Genomic DNA, 13,730 nt, shown 5'->3' with positions numbered 1-13,730 from the left:
GAGCCAGGCTGGCTTCTCTTGGCAGGGAGTTCCACAGTTCCCTGGGAGAAGCCACCACCGAGAAGGCCCCACTGAATGTGCCTGGGAGGGTGGCAGGATTGAGCCCAGGGCCTCCCCTGGGTAGATTCCCATGAGGGGAACACGGTCCCTCAGGCAGCCTAAGCCTTATTAGCCCAAGCTGCCTCATAATGTTAGGGGGCCAGCCGGGCCCACACTTCCTGGTCTGGCTACAAGGAGGGGCCAGGGACTGATCCTGACACGGACTGCGACCCGGGCAGCGGCTGCTCTGCCCCACGGCGAGAAATGGGGCGCCCCACGCGCTCCCCCTAGGGCAGGGGAAGCCTGAGGCCCTCCAGGCGCTGCTGGACTACAACTCCCATCATGCCTAGCTACTGGCCGTGCTGGCTGAGGCTCATGGGAGTTGGAGTCCGGCAGCCTCTAGGGCCCCAGGGTTAACCGTTCCCGCCTCTGGGGGCCAACGGTAAACGGGGCCCCAGGGAGCGCATGCGCACCACTCACTCACCCCCCAATTCAAAGGCAGACCGACCCCCTCAACTTCCCCACTCTCGTCTCTCCTCACTCACCCCGGCGGCTCCTCACGCGGCTTCGTTTTTAAAGCGCGCATGCGCAACGGGGCAGGCTCCTTTTTAAAAAAGTAAACCCAACCCTCTGACGACTGCAGAAGGGGATTGGCTCGCACCAATTGGAGGAGGGAGAAGACGGCGGAGGCGGGAGCTGTCGCCGGGGCGACGGAAGGGTGAAGGCGACGGTTGGCGGTTGCTCTCGCGCTCGGCTCCGATTGGGTCGTATCTGTTTCCATCTCCGCCCCCTTTATCGTCACTACGTGGCCCCTCCCCTCCTCTATTAAGCCGGCCGGTAGCTTTCAAGTTTTGGCGGGAGAAACAGCTGAGGCGGAGCAAAGTTCTCTCTAGACGCCTCTCATTATATTATTATTACTTTAAAAAAAAAATCTTTATTAATTTAAATTACACACATATACGAAGAATTTACAAAGAATTTAAAAATCTCATACTACAAAAAGAAAATTAAAGTAAAAATAATTAAGAAAAAAAGAAGAAAATACAGAAAAAAGAAAGAAGAAAAAGCAGATTTACGTGCATAAAAACCTTAATCTTCCTAATTAGTACTTAAATAAACACTTAAATAAAAAAGACCTCTGACAAAACGAGTCTTCCAATCATTCTCATTGTACTGTCGTTTTTTTTCGCAGTTTTGTATTCTTTAATATTGTTCCCGTCTACTCCACAAACAGTATTTTTTGTGTTGACAAATATCACTCAAGTTCTGCTAATACGGTGTGGTTGGTACAATATGATCTTATAGAATCCTTAAATATTCTCCATTCTCCAAATATTTTCTGGTTCAATACTCCTCTAACTCTTCCCGTCAGTTTTGCTAGTTGTAAATATTCTATCACATATTTATCCCTGATAAGGACCGAAGGTGGCTTACAGATAAAAATGGGAACAGCTGAAAGAATCCTTACAAAAACAATGAAGCACTTTTGGTCAACTTAGTGTTCAGAAAGACATTAGAAAACAAAAAGGAACAACTCCTAGCAGTGCTTGATTTGCAACACAGAACAGAACTACTTTATAATATGGGACATTTAGAGAGTTTAAAACAAGGCAGCTCCATCAGAACACAAAGCATTCCCAAAATTTGATTATAAACACGTCTCTTACATATGTGCCTTAAGTACGTAACAGTTTCACTCGATTCTCTTGCTCTCTTTTTGAAAAGATACCTATTCCTATTCTGAAAATAAAAATAAAACTATTTTGATACAGTACTATACCATGCTACACTGAAATGTTTAAATGTTTCTTTTGATTGTCCTCGAATCTTTGCTCCACACTTGCCATCCTTTGGAGAACCACTGGTCTAGGATGTTCTGGAAATCAACAGAGATCTTTGAATATTGGGGTTTTTTCCTAAAAAAAATGTTTACAGTGGCCGCTCAGGTTGTGAACGTGATCCGTGCGGGAGGCATGTTCGCAACCCGCAGTGTTCGCAGCCCGCAGCGCTGCATCTGTGCACACAAGGGTCGCGACTCAGCACTTCTGCGCATGCGCAAAGCGCGATTTAGTATATGTGCGCATGCGCAAGCACTGAAACCCGGAAGTAACCCGTTCCAGTACTTCCGGGTTCGGCGCGGTGCGCAACCCGAAAACTCACACCCTGAAGCGTCTGTAACCCGAGGTATGACTGTACTCTCATTTTCCTACTCATACTGAAATACCTCAATGAGGCCAAACTTAGATTCACAAAATGTTTCGGGGTAGGCGTACCCCCAGAAAAAAAGCACGGCATTTGAGGGGTTTCAGGTGGGAGCCTGGGGGCGACAAGTGCTCTGGCGCTTTCTTTTCCTGTGGTGGTTTTCAACCAGTGCGGCATGGCACCCTGGGGTGCCTTGAAGGATGGTCAGGCATTCCACACTGGCCTCTGCCCCTCTTTCCTTCCCTCCCTCCTCTAATGCCCTCTTGCATCTCTGCCTCCCAAAGGCTTGTTCAGTGGACGCTCGGGTTGCGAACATGATCCGTGCGGGATGCACGTTCGCAACCCACAGCGGCGCACCTGCGCACCTGCGCACATGCAGGTTGCGATTTGGCACTTCTGCGCATGTTGTAAGCACGGTTTAGCGCTTCTGTATATGCACTGCTGTTCCGATACTTCCGGGTTTCGGCGGTCCGCAACCCAAAAAAAGGCAACCTGAAGCGTCTGTAACCCGAGGTATGACTGTACGGCTGTTTATTGCAGCAGCCCTGGCTACAAGATCCGCAGGCGAATGGTGCCTCTGGGGGGCACCTCTCTTTGGGGCAGGGAAGGGGGCAGCTCAGCAATCAGGGATGGACGGATGCCCAGAGGACCCCCAAGGAGTGGGGAGAGGAGAGAAGGCAGAGGGAACACAGTCCACAAGGGTGGGTGTTCGGAAAAGGGTGAGGGGTTACTGGGCTCCTGAGCCCCCCCCAGGGGTGCCGCAGAAAGAAGGTACAGTGGTGCCTCGCAAGACAAAAAGAATCCGTTCCGCGAGTCTCTTCGTCTTGCGGTTTTTTCGTCTTGCGAAGCAAGCCCATTAGCGGATTAGCGCTATTAGCGGCTTAGCAGGCTTAGCGGATCAGCTGATAAGCGGCTTAGCGGATCAGCGGATCAGCTGATAAGCGGCTTAGCGGCTTAGCGAATCAGCTGTTAAGCGGCTTAGCGGATCAGCTGATAAGCGGCTTAGCGATCAGCTGTTAAGCGGCTTAGCGGCTTGGGGGAAAGAGGGGGAAAGGGGGGGGAAACCCGCAGGAACTCGCAAGACATTTTCGTCTTGCGCAGCAAGCCCATAGGAAATTCGTTTTGCGAAGCGCCTCCAAAACAGAGAACCCTTTCGTCTAGCGGGTTTTCCGTCTTGCAAGGCATTCGTCTTGCGGGGCACCACTGTAGTTGATCAAGGGAGCCATGAACTCAAAAAGGTTGAAAGCCTCTGCTTTAAGGTGGTTATTAATGGTTACCAGTCTGCCTTGTGCAGTGCTTTTTATTTATTTTATTTATATACAGTGGTACCTCTGGTTGCGAACAGGATCCGTTCTGGAGGCCCGTTCGCAACATGAAAAGGGCACAACATCAAAACCCCTCATACGACGTGTTCCAGAATCACCTGCGTTGTGCCGCTGTTTTGCTATTCATTGCTATTTGTTGTATATTACCCTCTGAATATCTTCATAATGCAACCCCTGGGAATGCAAATGGCGTTGAAGGGGGAGGCAGACCTGTGGCCCCCAGATGTTGCAGAATATTGGATCACAGAATTGTAGAGTTGGACTGGACCACAAAGATCTTCTAGCCGAACGCCCTGAAAATGCAGGAATCTTTTGTGGCAGCTCCCATCATTTTATTATTATTATTATTAAATATTTTTATTAACCAATTTCAGTGTAACAATTTATCAATCCTCATAATCAGTTACATTATTCCCCCCCCCCCTTTATTCCTCCCCAACCCTCCCTGATTTTCCCCCCATATCTTGTTCTCTGCATGTTATAAAATGGTACATATCCTTGCTGTATCTATCATATGTTCAATGAATAAATTTGTGAATGTTTATTCAAAACCTGCCAAAGAGTTCGGTTCATTTTGTTGTCTTTTTAGATTGTAAAAAGTTCCCATTCTTCCTTGAAGTCACAGTTGTCCTTTTCACACAGTTTGTATGTCAATTTGGCCAGTTCTGCATAACTCATCAATTTCTCTTGCCGCTGTTCTTTCATTTCCTCATTCTTCATTCCTTGTGCTAACAAGACTCTTGCTGCTGTTGTAGCAGACATAAATAAGCTCTCTATTTTTCTTGGCAGGTCTTGTCGTACAATCCCTAGCAAAAATGATTCTGGTTTTTGTTTCTTTACAAATGTCAATTTAAACATTTTTTTCAATTCATTGTATATCATTTCCCAATTTTTTTTTAACTTCTCTGCATTCCCACCACATATGGTAAAAAGGCTCCCGTCATTCTTAAACGCGTGCCATGCTGGGACTTGGGAGCCCAACAACATCTGAAGATGTTGTGGGAGGCAGTGGGAGGATGGATAGCGGCTAACAGATGGAGGTTGAATCCTGACAAGACAGAAGTACTGTTTCGGGGGGACAGGAGGCAGGCGGGTGTGGGGGACTCCCTGGTTCTGAATGGGGCAACTGTGCCCCTGAAGGACCAGGTGCACAGCCTGGGAGTCATTCTGGACTCACAGCTGTCCATGGTGGCGCAAGTTAATTCTGTGTCCAGGGCAGCTGTTTACCAGCTCCATCTGGTACGCAGGATGAGACCCTCCCTGCCCACAGACCGTCTCACCAGAGTGCTGCATGCTCTGGTTATCTCCCGCTTGGACTACTGCAATGCGCTCTATGTGGGGCTACCTTTGAAGGTGACCTGGAAACTACAACTAATCCAGAATGCGGCAGCCAGACTGGAGAGTGGGAGCGGACGCCGTGACCATATAACACCGGTCTTGAAAGACCTACACTGGCTCCCAGTACGTTTCCGAGCACAATTCAAAGTGTTGGTGATGACCTTTAAAGCCCTAAACGGCCTCGGCCCAGTATACCTGAAGGAGCGTCTCCACCCCCATCGTCCATCCTGGACACTGAGGTCCAGCTCTGAGTGCCTTCTGATGGTTCCCTCGCTACGAGAAGTGAGGTTACAGGGAACCAGGCAGAGGGCCTTCTTGGTGGTGGCACCCGCCATGTGGAACGCCCTCCCGTCAGATGTGAAGGAAATAAGCAGCTATCTTATCTTTAAAAGACATCTGAAGGCAGCCCTGCTTAGGGAAGTTTTTAATACAGTGGTACCTCGGGTTACAGACGCTTCAGGTTGCAGACTCCGCTAACCCAGAAATAGTACCTCGGGTTAAGAACTTTGCTTCAGGATGAGAACAGAAATCGTGCTGCGGTGGCGCGGCAGCAGCAGGAGGCCGCATAGGCTAAAGTGGTGCTTCAGGTTAAGAACAGTTTCAGGTTAAGAAAGGACCTCCTGAACGAATTAAGTACTTAACCTGAGGTACCACTGTATTTAATGCTGTATTGTTTTTAACACTTGATTGGGAGTGGCTGGGAAAACTCAGCCAGATGGGCAGGTATAAATAAATTATTATTATTATTATTATTACTACTACTACTACTACTACTATTATTATTATTAAAAAATAAATGCGACAAATAAGCAAGCAAGCGTTCTCGATGACGTGCCAACAGCAATGGTCCAAATGAGAGTTGCTCTGGGCAGCGGCACCCTTCTCCCATTTCCTATCGCCACGGTTCTGAGAATGATGCGAGAAAAAGGTTCTGTTGGGTCCTGGCCCACGCCTTGTGAGGCAAACTCTGGTCAACAATCAGTTGCCAGGGTACCATGTTGCCGCTGCCTCTTCAAACTCTTCACTTCCTCACCTGACATTTTGGCCCTTCGTGGTCCATGGCATTCCCTTTTCCATTCCTGTGGTGGATTTATTCACGTACCAGAGACCCCGTCGAGACCGGCTCCCTGGAGGAATTTGAGTGCGAGGAGGAGGTACCCGAGGAAGACGATGTCTGCTGGGCCCTGGGAGAAATTCTGCTTTATTACTGCCTGGCTGTGGCTGCTATAAGGATCATCTACATTGGTGCAGACTGGGTAATAGTCTTTTATTAGCCGTATTCCTCTTGTGTGCAGCTGGAGGACAGAAGGGGAGCCCAAAGCGCTGTCTTGTTGAGCCTTTAACTTCCAACAGCGGCCAGCTGGATGTCCAGAACTTTTAGGTAAAGGTAACGGTTCAGCAGACTCCAAACCAGCTGATGATTAAAAACAACAACACATGTGCTGGCTGAGTCTGATGGGAGCTGTACCCCAAAATATCTGAGGGGCCTGGCAAAGGCTGGCACGAACAATGGAAACATCATGCCAAAACACACATATACGCCAACACATACGGAGAGCAGATCCAGCGACAGCAAACGATTACCACCATAACAGCCAGCAGATAAAACTGAGCATTCAAAGCATCTATTCATTGCACAAATAAAGCACATAATAATAATAATTTTATTTTTTTACACCCCGCACATCTGGCCGGGTTTCCCCAGCCACTCTGGGCGGCTTCCAGCACATATAAAAAGATCAAAAATTTAATAATAATAATAATAATAATTTATTATTCGTACCCCGCCCATCTGGCTGGGTTTCCCCAGCCACTCTGGGCAGCTTCCAACAAAGATTAAAAATACATTAAAAACCTCCCGATGCAGAGCTGCCTTCAGATGTCTTCTAAAAGTCGCGTAGTTCTTTATCTCCTTGACATCTGGAGGGAGGGCATTCTACAGGGAAGGTGCCACAACTGAGAAGGCCCTCTGCCTGGTTCCCTGTAACTTGGCTTCTCGCAGGGAGGGAACCAGCAGAAGACCCTCAGAGCTGGACCTCAGTGACCGGGCTGAAGAATGGGAGATGCCTTATCCCAAAGATTCCTGGAAATGGTACCTTTCCCTTCGCAAAGCTACCATTTGCTTAATGCACTATGGTTTGCTACAACTCCAACATGAAGCACCTCCCACCTCCCTTTAAAAGGGATTTGGGATTGGAGCAAGCTGTGAGGGGGCTATAGAAGGGGGTGGTTGAGGTGTAAAGCCTAACCCTTTGGGAATGGAATGATTCTAGACTGAAAGCGGCACATTGAGGACAAGCACAAACGGTTCCAGATTGAGAAAAGCTGTGTATTTGTGCTACAAATGGCTTGGTGTGCATGTAAACTTAGCCCCAATCATATGCATCGGGTTCTAAATGGAATTCTTTCCCATATTTTCCGAGAACAGATCGTCCCGAAATGCGGTGGTGGAATTCAGCCATGCAAGAAGGTTAGATATACAAAAGGTAAAATTTAATTCATTTGCTGCAAAAAAGCATGTTTCTTATTAAGCAAAAGTCAAGGAGTAACTGGAAATTTAAAAACAACCTACTGTTTGCTTTGGAGGAGACGATTGCCACATACCCAACTGTCCTGTTTTAAGCAGGACATCCCGGAATCACAGAATCCTATCTTGAATGTTCAAAATAATCATTTTAACCTATTATTGCTTTGTTCTTTTGTAAACTGCTTTGAGGGTTTTTTTTTACCATCAAATGGTGTGTAAGCTGTAAGAAATATACTAAATAAGAATAGATCAAGTTGTGAGGCAACAACTGAGAGAGCGTCGCTCTCCACTGTCACCCAGTGAGTTTATAATCAGCAAGGAATCAAGTACAAAACAGTGATCTATTTAATAGGTGGATTAAACTAGGGTGGCCATATCCAGACAGAAAAGTTGTTGAACTTTTTTTTGGCAAAGCTGTTCCGATTTGTTTTTTATTTTTTTGCCAAAATTCTAGAACTTTTTTTTAGTTTAGGCCAAATGTGTTTGACGTTTTTGAGTTATTTTAGGGATGTCCAACCGGTCGATTGATTGAACCAGTTTCTGATTTGATCCCAGAATGTCCCCCGCTGGGGCGTCCCTGTTTTCACTGGAGAAATGGTGGAGGGCACGGAATAGGATGTCCCTCTTTTCATTGGAGATGCGTTGGAGGGTATGGCAGCATGGTGGCGATGATCTTTGAGAACCACTGAGCTCAGGCGAAAGTGGATGGCAGCCTTGCTATTTCTTCACCGCAAAAGTAACCCCCTCACCTCTCTCTCTCTCTCACCTGATGCCTGCTAGTGTTGTAAACAAAAATTGCCCTTTTCCCTTATGGGGTATCCAAGAGCCCATATAGAGTCCTTACATAGGTTCCCTATTGGTAGGAGAAGATAACAGAGGCCAACCAGAGAATATTGAGAAGCAAAGCAGCTAGTAAGCTTGATCTTTATTGATCTGTTGCAACAGGGTGCTCTCCTCACACGCAGGAGAGAGGAGGGACCCAGAAAAATGGCGTGCAAGGTCTTATAAAGACTTTTGAAATTGCCACCCTGTAGATCAAGACCACCCCCAGAAACATCATACATACATCACAGAAGGGGTGTAACCTAAGACCACCCCTCAGATACATCACACCTACATCACAGAAAAGGCGGTCTAAACAGAAATTTGAATGTTGTTTTTCTCCTGTTGTTGTTTATCTCCTGTCTGGCAGGTTACTTGATTGGATTGCGTGGGGAGCCTGGCCAGTCTTTTGTAGTGATAAATACTTAGTTCCTGGGCCAGGTCACAGGCTCACACCCTATTCAAACACAAACATACCCTTAAGACAGGATTTGTGAAGGAAAAGACAATGGGGAGGCTTTTCCATTTTGACCTTGCAGAGAAAACATTTGCTCAGTTTAGGAATCAAAATGGTTCCAGGTCAGTCTTCCTGTGCTGATCTATGTACATGCGGTTATGAACATTACCATATATCTAAGACCTCAAAATTCCTATCACAATATCCCCCTTTGGGGCTAGAGTTTTTCTTAAATTTTTTTGCCCCACAAATAATAACATGGTATGTTGTAAATGGATGCCTTTGTGTAAATTTATAGGGTGTCCCTCTTTTCATTGGAGATACATTGGAGGGTATGGCAGCATGGCTGCGATGCTCTTTGAGAGCCACTGAGCTCAGGCGAAAGTGGATGGCTGCCTTGCTATTTCTCCACCGCAAAAATAACCCCCTCGTCTCTCTCTCTCTCTCACACACCTGATGCCTGATAGGTTGCCAGGACCCTACCGACAGGTGTCAAGACAGTGCGTGCGGCATCCTGGGGTGCCTGAGGAAGCTGTTTACAGGAGAGTGTGACAGGGACGTCGCTGAGGATGAGGTGTCCCCCAGCTCTCCTCCCAGGAAGGAGACGAAGGAGCGCCTCTCCAAGCTCAGCCAGCAAACCTTCTGCGACAGCGACTCCGTGGGCACCTCGGAATCGCAGGTGTCCTCGTGGAAAGGCAGCCAGACGGGTGATACGGACGGCAGCGCCTCCAGCACGAAAGGGAGGAAGATGGTGGTAAGGCAGAGGAGCCCCAGGCGAGTGCCTTGGATGCCCGAGGAACCGTGTCCCCGCTGCAAAGCCAAGAGGACGAGAGAATGGCTGGCCCAGCACTTCTTTGACCCAGAGTGGTGTTCTCCAGGGAAGCGCAACTGATCCTGAGGGGAGTCCCTTCCGGGGAAGGGAGACAATGTCCACACACAACCCGCTTTTGCCCTGGCTTCCTTCAAGGGTTGTTGGCCTGGGCGAGGAGGGTGAGAGGGGCGACTCGCACCTCTGAGAGGTGGCTGAGGGCTGAGTCGTGTCAATAAAGCTCTTATACCACATATGCCTGTTGTCTTTGTCCATAGAGTTTTCTTGGCAGGGATACTGGAGTGGCTTCCTGCTCCAGGTGGATCACGTTTGGTCAAAACTCTCCACTATGACCTGTCCATCTTGGGTGGCCCTGCATAGCATAGCTCATAGCTTCTCTGAGTTATTCAAGCCCCTTCACCACGACAAGGCAGTGATCCATGAAGGAGAATTATGAAGAATTATGATGCTTTTGTATTCTGGTGCTGGAGTAGACTCTTGAGAGTCCCATGGACTGCGAGATCAAACCTCTCCATTCTGAAGGAAATCAGCCCTGAGTGCTCACTGGAAGGACAGATCCTAAAGCTGAGGCTCTAAGACTTTGGCCACCTCATGAGAAGAGAAAACTCCCTGGAAAAGACCCTGAGGCTGGGAAAGATGGAGGGCACAAGGAGAAGGGGACGACAGAGGACGAGATGGTTGGACAGTGTTCTCGAAGCTACCAGCATGAGTTTGACCAAAATGCGGGAGGCAGTGGAAGACGGGAGTGCCTGGCATGCTCTGGTCCAGGGGGTCACGAAGAGTCGGACACGACTAAATGACTAAACAACAACAACATACCACATAACGTTCTCCTCTTTGCAACGTGCTAAGAAGGCGGCCGGCTTGTTGAAACACCGTTTGCCAGCTGAATGGTGCCGTCCGTGAGAAGCCGCGCTGTGTCAGGCGTGGAGAGTCCTCCCCTCGCTTCAGTAACTTCACAGACAAGAATTAACGAGTGGTTTATATTTTATAGTTGTCAGGTGCTGGTGGTGGTTGCTCGTGAGTAACCAGGCAGGACTCCGACCTGTCTTTAACAGGTTTTATTTGGTGCAAACTATTTACAGTGCAGAACCACAAAGTTCATGTCTGTCTTAGTCACTTGCAGATTCCGGGAGTGGCCCCTTCCGGTTTCTCCCCCAACATAACAACTTAGACACCCCAAACCTCCTTATGTTTCACCCCTCTGCGTAAGCTGGGTGACGGAAACAGCGTGTCTGCCTCCTGGCCAGCCTGGCCAGGTGAGGCACTTGGGCTCTCAGTAGCATCTTCAAGCCCTCCCCTCGCTTGGCTGCCCCCTTCCCCCTCTGCTCCACTGGAGGTGTGGCTTTCACCACCGCTGGACTAGACGCTGCTCCTCAGAAGTGTCGGAGGCTCTCTGTATCCCCCAGCCTCCTGTCGGGATCTGCGTTCGACCGAGCTGATAAAGCTCATCTTCCTCCGGCCTCCGAGTCCTTCGGAATCGCCCCCGACGAGATTGACTACCTGAGCCTCTGATAAGGCTCCAGGCACATCCCATTCAGCCGAGAATCCAAAACAGCACGTGGAAGTGATGAGATTTATGGCTACATTGCAAAGAGTTTTATTTTCCTAACTACGCAGACAGAAAACACATCCTCTCTCTGTGAAAGCAGAGAGCAACTGCAACAACAAAGGAACAGGAAACCAGTAACATCACATCCATCTCCCGTCTCCTGTGAGACTCCCAACAGCCTGGACTGTGTGGAATGTAAACAGAGTCTTGTGACTCCAAAGCACTGCTCAGTGGCAAACAGAAACTAACACCTCCCTCCCCTGTTCCGATGGCAGTTTCCCGACAATAGTCTTTTTGATTCAGTCATCTGGTTGCAAGCAAAAATCGACATCTCTCCACATTTAGAGTTGGCTATTCTAAATCCTCCCCCTTCTGTCTCCAGCAACATCCTGGGCGCCAAAGGGAAGTTCCTTCTCCTCTCTGCATTCTTTGTTCTCTAATACGGACGGATCTCCTAGTTCTTGGGGAGGGAGAGTCCTCTCAGGGCTGTCTTACCTATAGAGGCTAGTGGCGCGGGGTGCCAAGTGTGCGGGTTAATCAAGAGGCAAGGTCCAAGTCTAGTCTGTGGTCGATGAAGCAATATGAAGGCAGTCCGTAAACGTCGAAGCTGGGTGCAGGGCAGGGTTCAGGCAGAGACTGACAACCAACAACGTTGCTCCCGCAACCTGGGACTGGGGCTGGCTGGCTTTTATCTGCCCCGAGGCATAGGGTGGTCCCGGTCCACTGGAGACTCACCTCTCCTGGCCTGGAGGTGAGCACTCCTCCTGCGGGAATTTAGTTCCCTCCGCCTCTCTGCCCTGAGCCTCTGCAGCTCAGGAGAGGCTGGAGGGTTACCGGACCCAGAGGCAACCTCAGCTTCCCCTGATGGGGCTGAGAATGGAGCACCTGCAGGCAATGGGTCCTCCATCATCTCAGACTCAGTTGATGCCTGCACCTGAGGATCCAGCACAGGTGAGGACCCTTCAGGCTCATGCCCCAGCCCCGGCTCAGCTGGTTCTGAAGGCGGGGAATCCTGTGCAGGCTCGGATTCCTCAGGTTCAGCATCTGAGTCCGAATCCCAGGCCATCACACCAAGTTCTGGAGGGCGCCTGTCAGAATAAGGGCACACACAGGGATGCGTACTCAGTCCGCTCCTTTATATTCTCTACACGTACGATTGTGTCGCTGCTCACCCTAGTAATAGGGTTGTCAAATTTGCAGATGACACAACCGTGATTGGGCTCATCCCTGAAAGGGAGGGTGAAACGGACTATAGAGATGAGGTGGAGCGGCTGACAGAGTGGTGCAGAGCTAACAACTTGCTCATAAATACAAGGAAGACAAAGGAGCTTGTGGTGGACTTCAGGAGACAGAAGAGCAATATCCAGCCACTTTTGATTGATGGGGTCTGTGTGGAGAGGGTAACAACGTTCAGATTTTTGGGCATTGAATTACAAGAGGATCTGTCCTGGAGTGTCAACACAAGGGGGCTTGTGAAGAAGGCGCAGCAGAGACTGTACTTTTTGAGAATTCTAAGGAAAAACCATCTTCCGCAGAAACTGCTGCTTGCCTTCTACCACTGTGCCATTGAGAGCGTGCTCACTTATGGCTTATGTGTGTGGTACGGAAGCTGTACTACCCAGGACAGGATGGGGTTGTGCAGAGTTGTTAAGGCAGCAGAGAGCATTGTTGGCTGCCCACTCTCCACCTTAGAGCAGATTTATGCCACAAGGTGCCATAGGAAGGCACTGGACATAGTAAAAGATCCATCGCATCCTGGTCACTGTCTCTTCGAGCTCCTGCCGTCGGGACGGAGATACAGGGCGATGAAGACAAGAACAAGCCGTCTTAAGAACAGCTTCTTCTCCAGAGCGATCTCAGCCCTGAATGGGAAGCCTGGACTTTGAAAGTCATCTAATCTTCCTTGCTGTACTATACTGTATTGTTTAATTAGTGTTTTTATGGAGCAGTCAAGTAATTTCGTTGTCCCTGAGAGGGGGCAATGACAATAAAGATATTATTATTATTATTATTATTATTATTATTATTATTATTAAGTGCCCCCACCATCCTGATTTTATTTTATTCTTTGATAGATTTACAGAAAGGAAAACGCACACCAATAATAAATTTTAGATAGGTAGAAGACTAGACATGGCTGCGCAAAGCATCACTATTTTGAATGCAGAAGGTCCTGGGTTCAAATCCCTGGCATTGCCAGGTAGGGCTGGTAGAAATTCCTGCCCAAAGCCCTGGAGAGCTGCTGCCTGTCAGTGCAGACAATTTGGAGCTGCCTCTGGGTGGGGAACCTTTGGCGCTCTAGAGATTGCAGAACTACAACTCCCATCAGCCCCAGCAGTAATGACCAGTGGCTAGGGATGATGGGTGTTGTAATAATAATAATAATAATAATAATAATAATAATAATAATAATAATAATTTATTATTTGTACCCCGCCCATCTGGCTGGGTTTCCCCAGCCACTCTGGGCAGCTTCCAACAAAGATGAAAAATACATTAAAATGTCACACATTAAAAACTTCCCTAAACAGGGCTGCCTTTAGTTGTCTTCTAAATGTCAGATGGTGTTTATCTCTTTGACATCTGCTAGGAGGGTGTTCCACAGGACAGGTGCCACCACCAAGAAGGCCCTCTGCCTG

The 13,730-nt window shown here is 48.5% G+C and overlaps 1 protein-coding gene across 1 annotated transcript; it reads left to right on the top strand.

Moving 5' to 3' along the window:
- The first annotated feature begins 5,777 nt into the window (after positions 1-5,777).
- Positions 5,778-9,774, top strand: SSMEM1 (serine rich single-pass membrane protein 1). The gene is made up of 3 exons (XM_053405290.1): positions 5,778-6,160; positions 7,333-7,390; positions 9,178-9,774. The coding sequence occupies exons 1-3, from the start codon at positions 5,963-5,965 to the stop codon at positions 9,600-9,602; spliced, it is 681 nt and encodes a 226-aa protein (XP_053261265.1). The 5' UTR covers positions 5,778-5,962; the 3' UTR covers positions 9,603-9,774.
- Positions 9,775-13,730: the final 3,956 nt, after the last annotated feature.

Source organism: Podarcis raffonei, chromosome 10 (assembly GCF_027172205.1).
Source record: "Podarcis raffonei isolate rPodRaf1 chromosome 10, rPodRaf1.pri, whole genome shotgun sequence".
NCBI lineage: Eukaryota > Metazoa > Chordata > Lepidosauria > Squamata > Lacertidae > Podarcis > Podarcis raffonei.
Note: the sequence above shows the minus strand (reverse complement) of the source record. Positions and strands in the feature narration are given on the sequence as shown.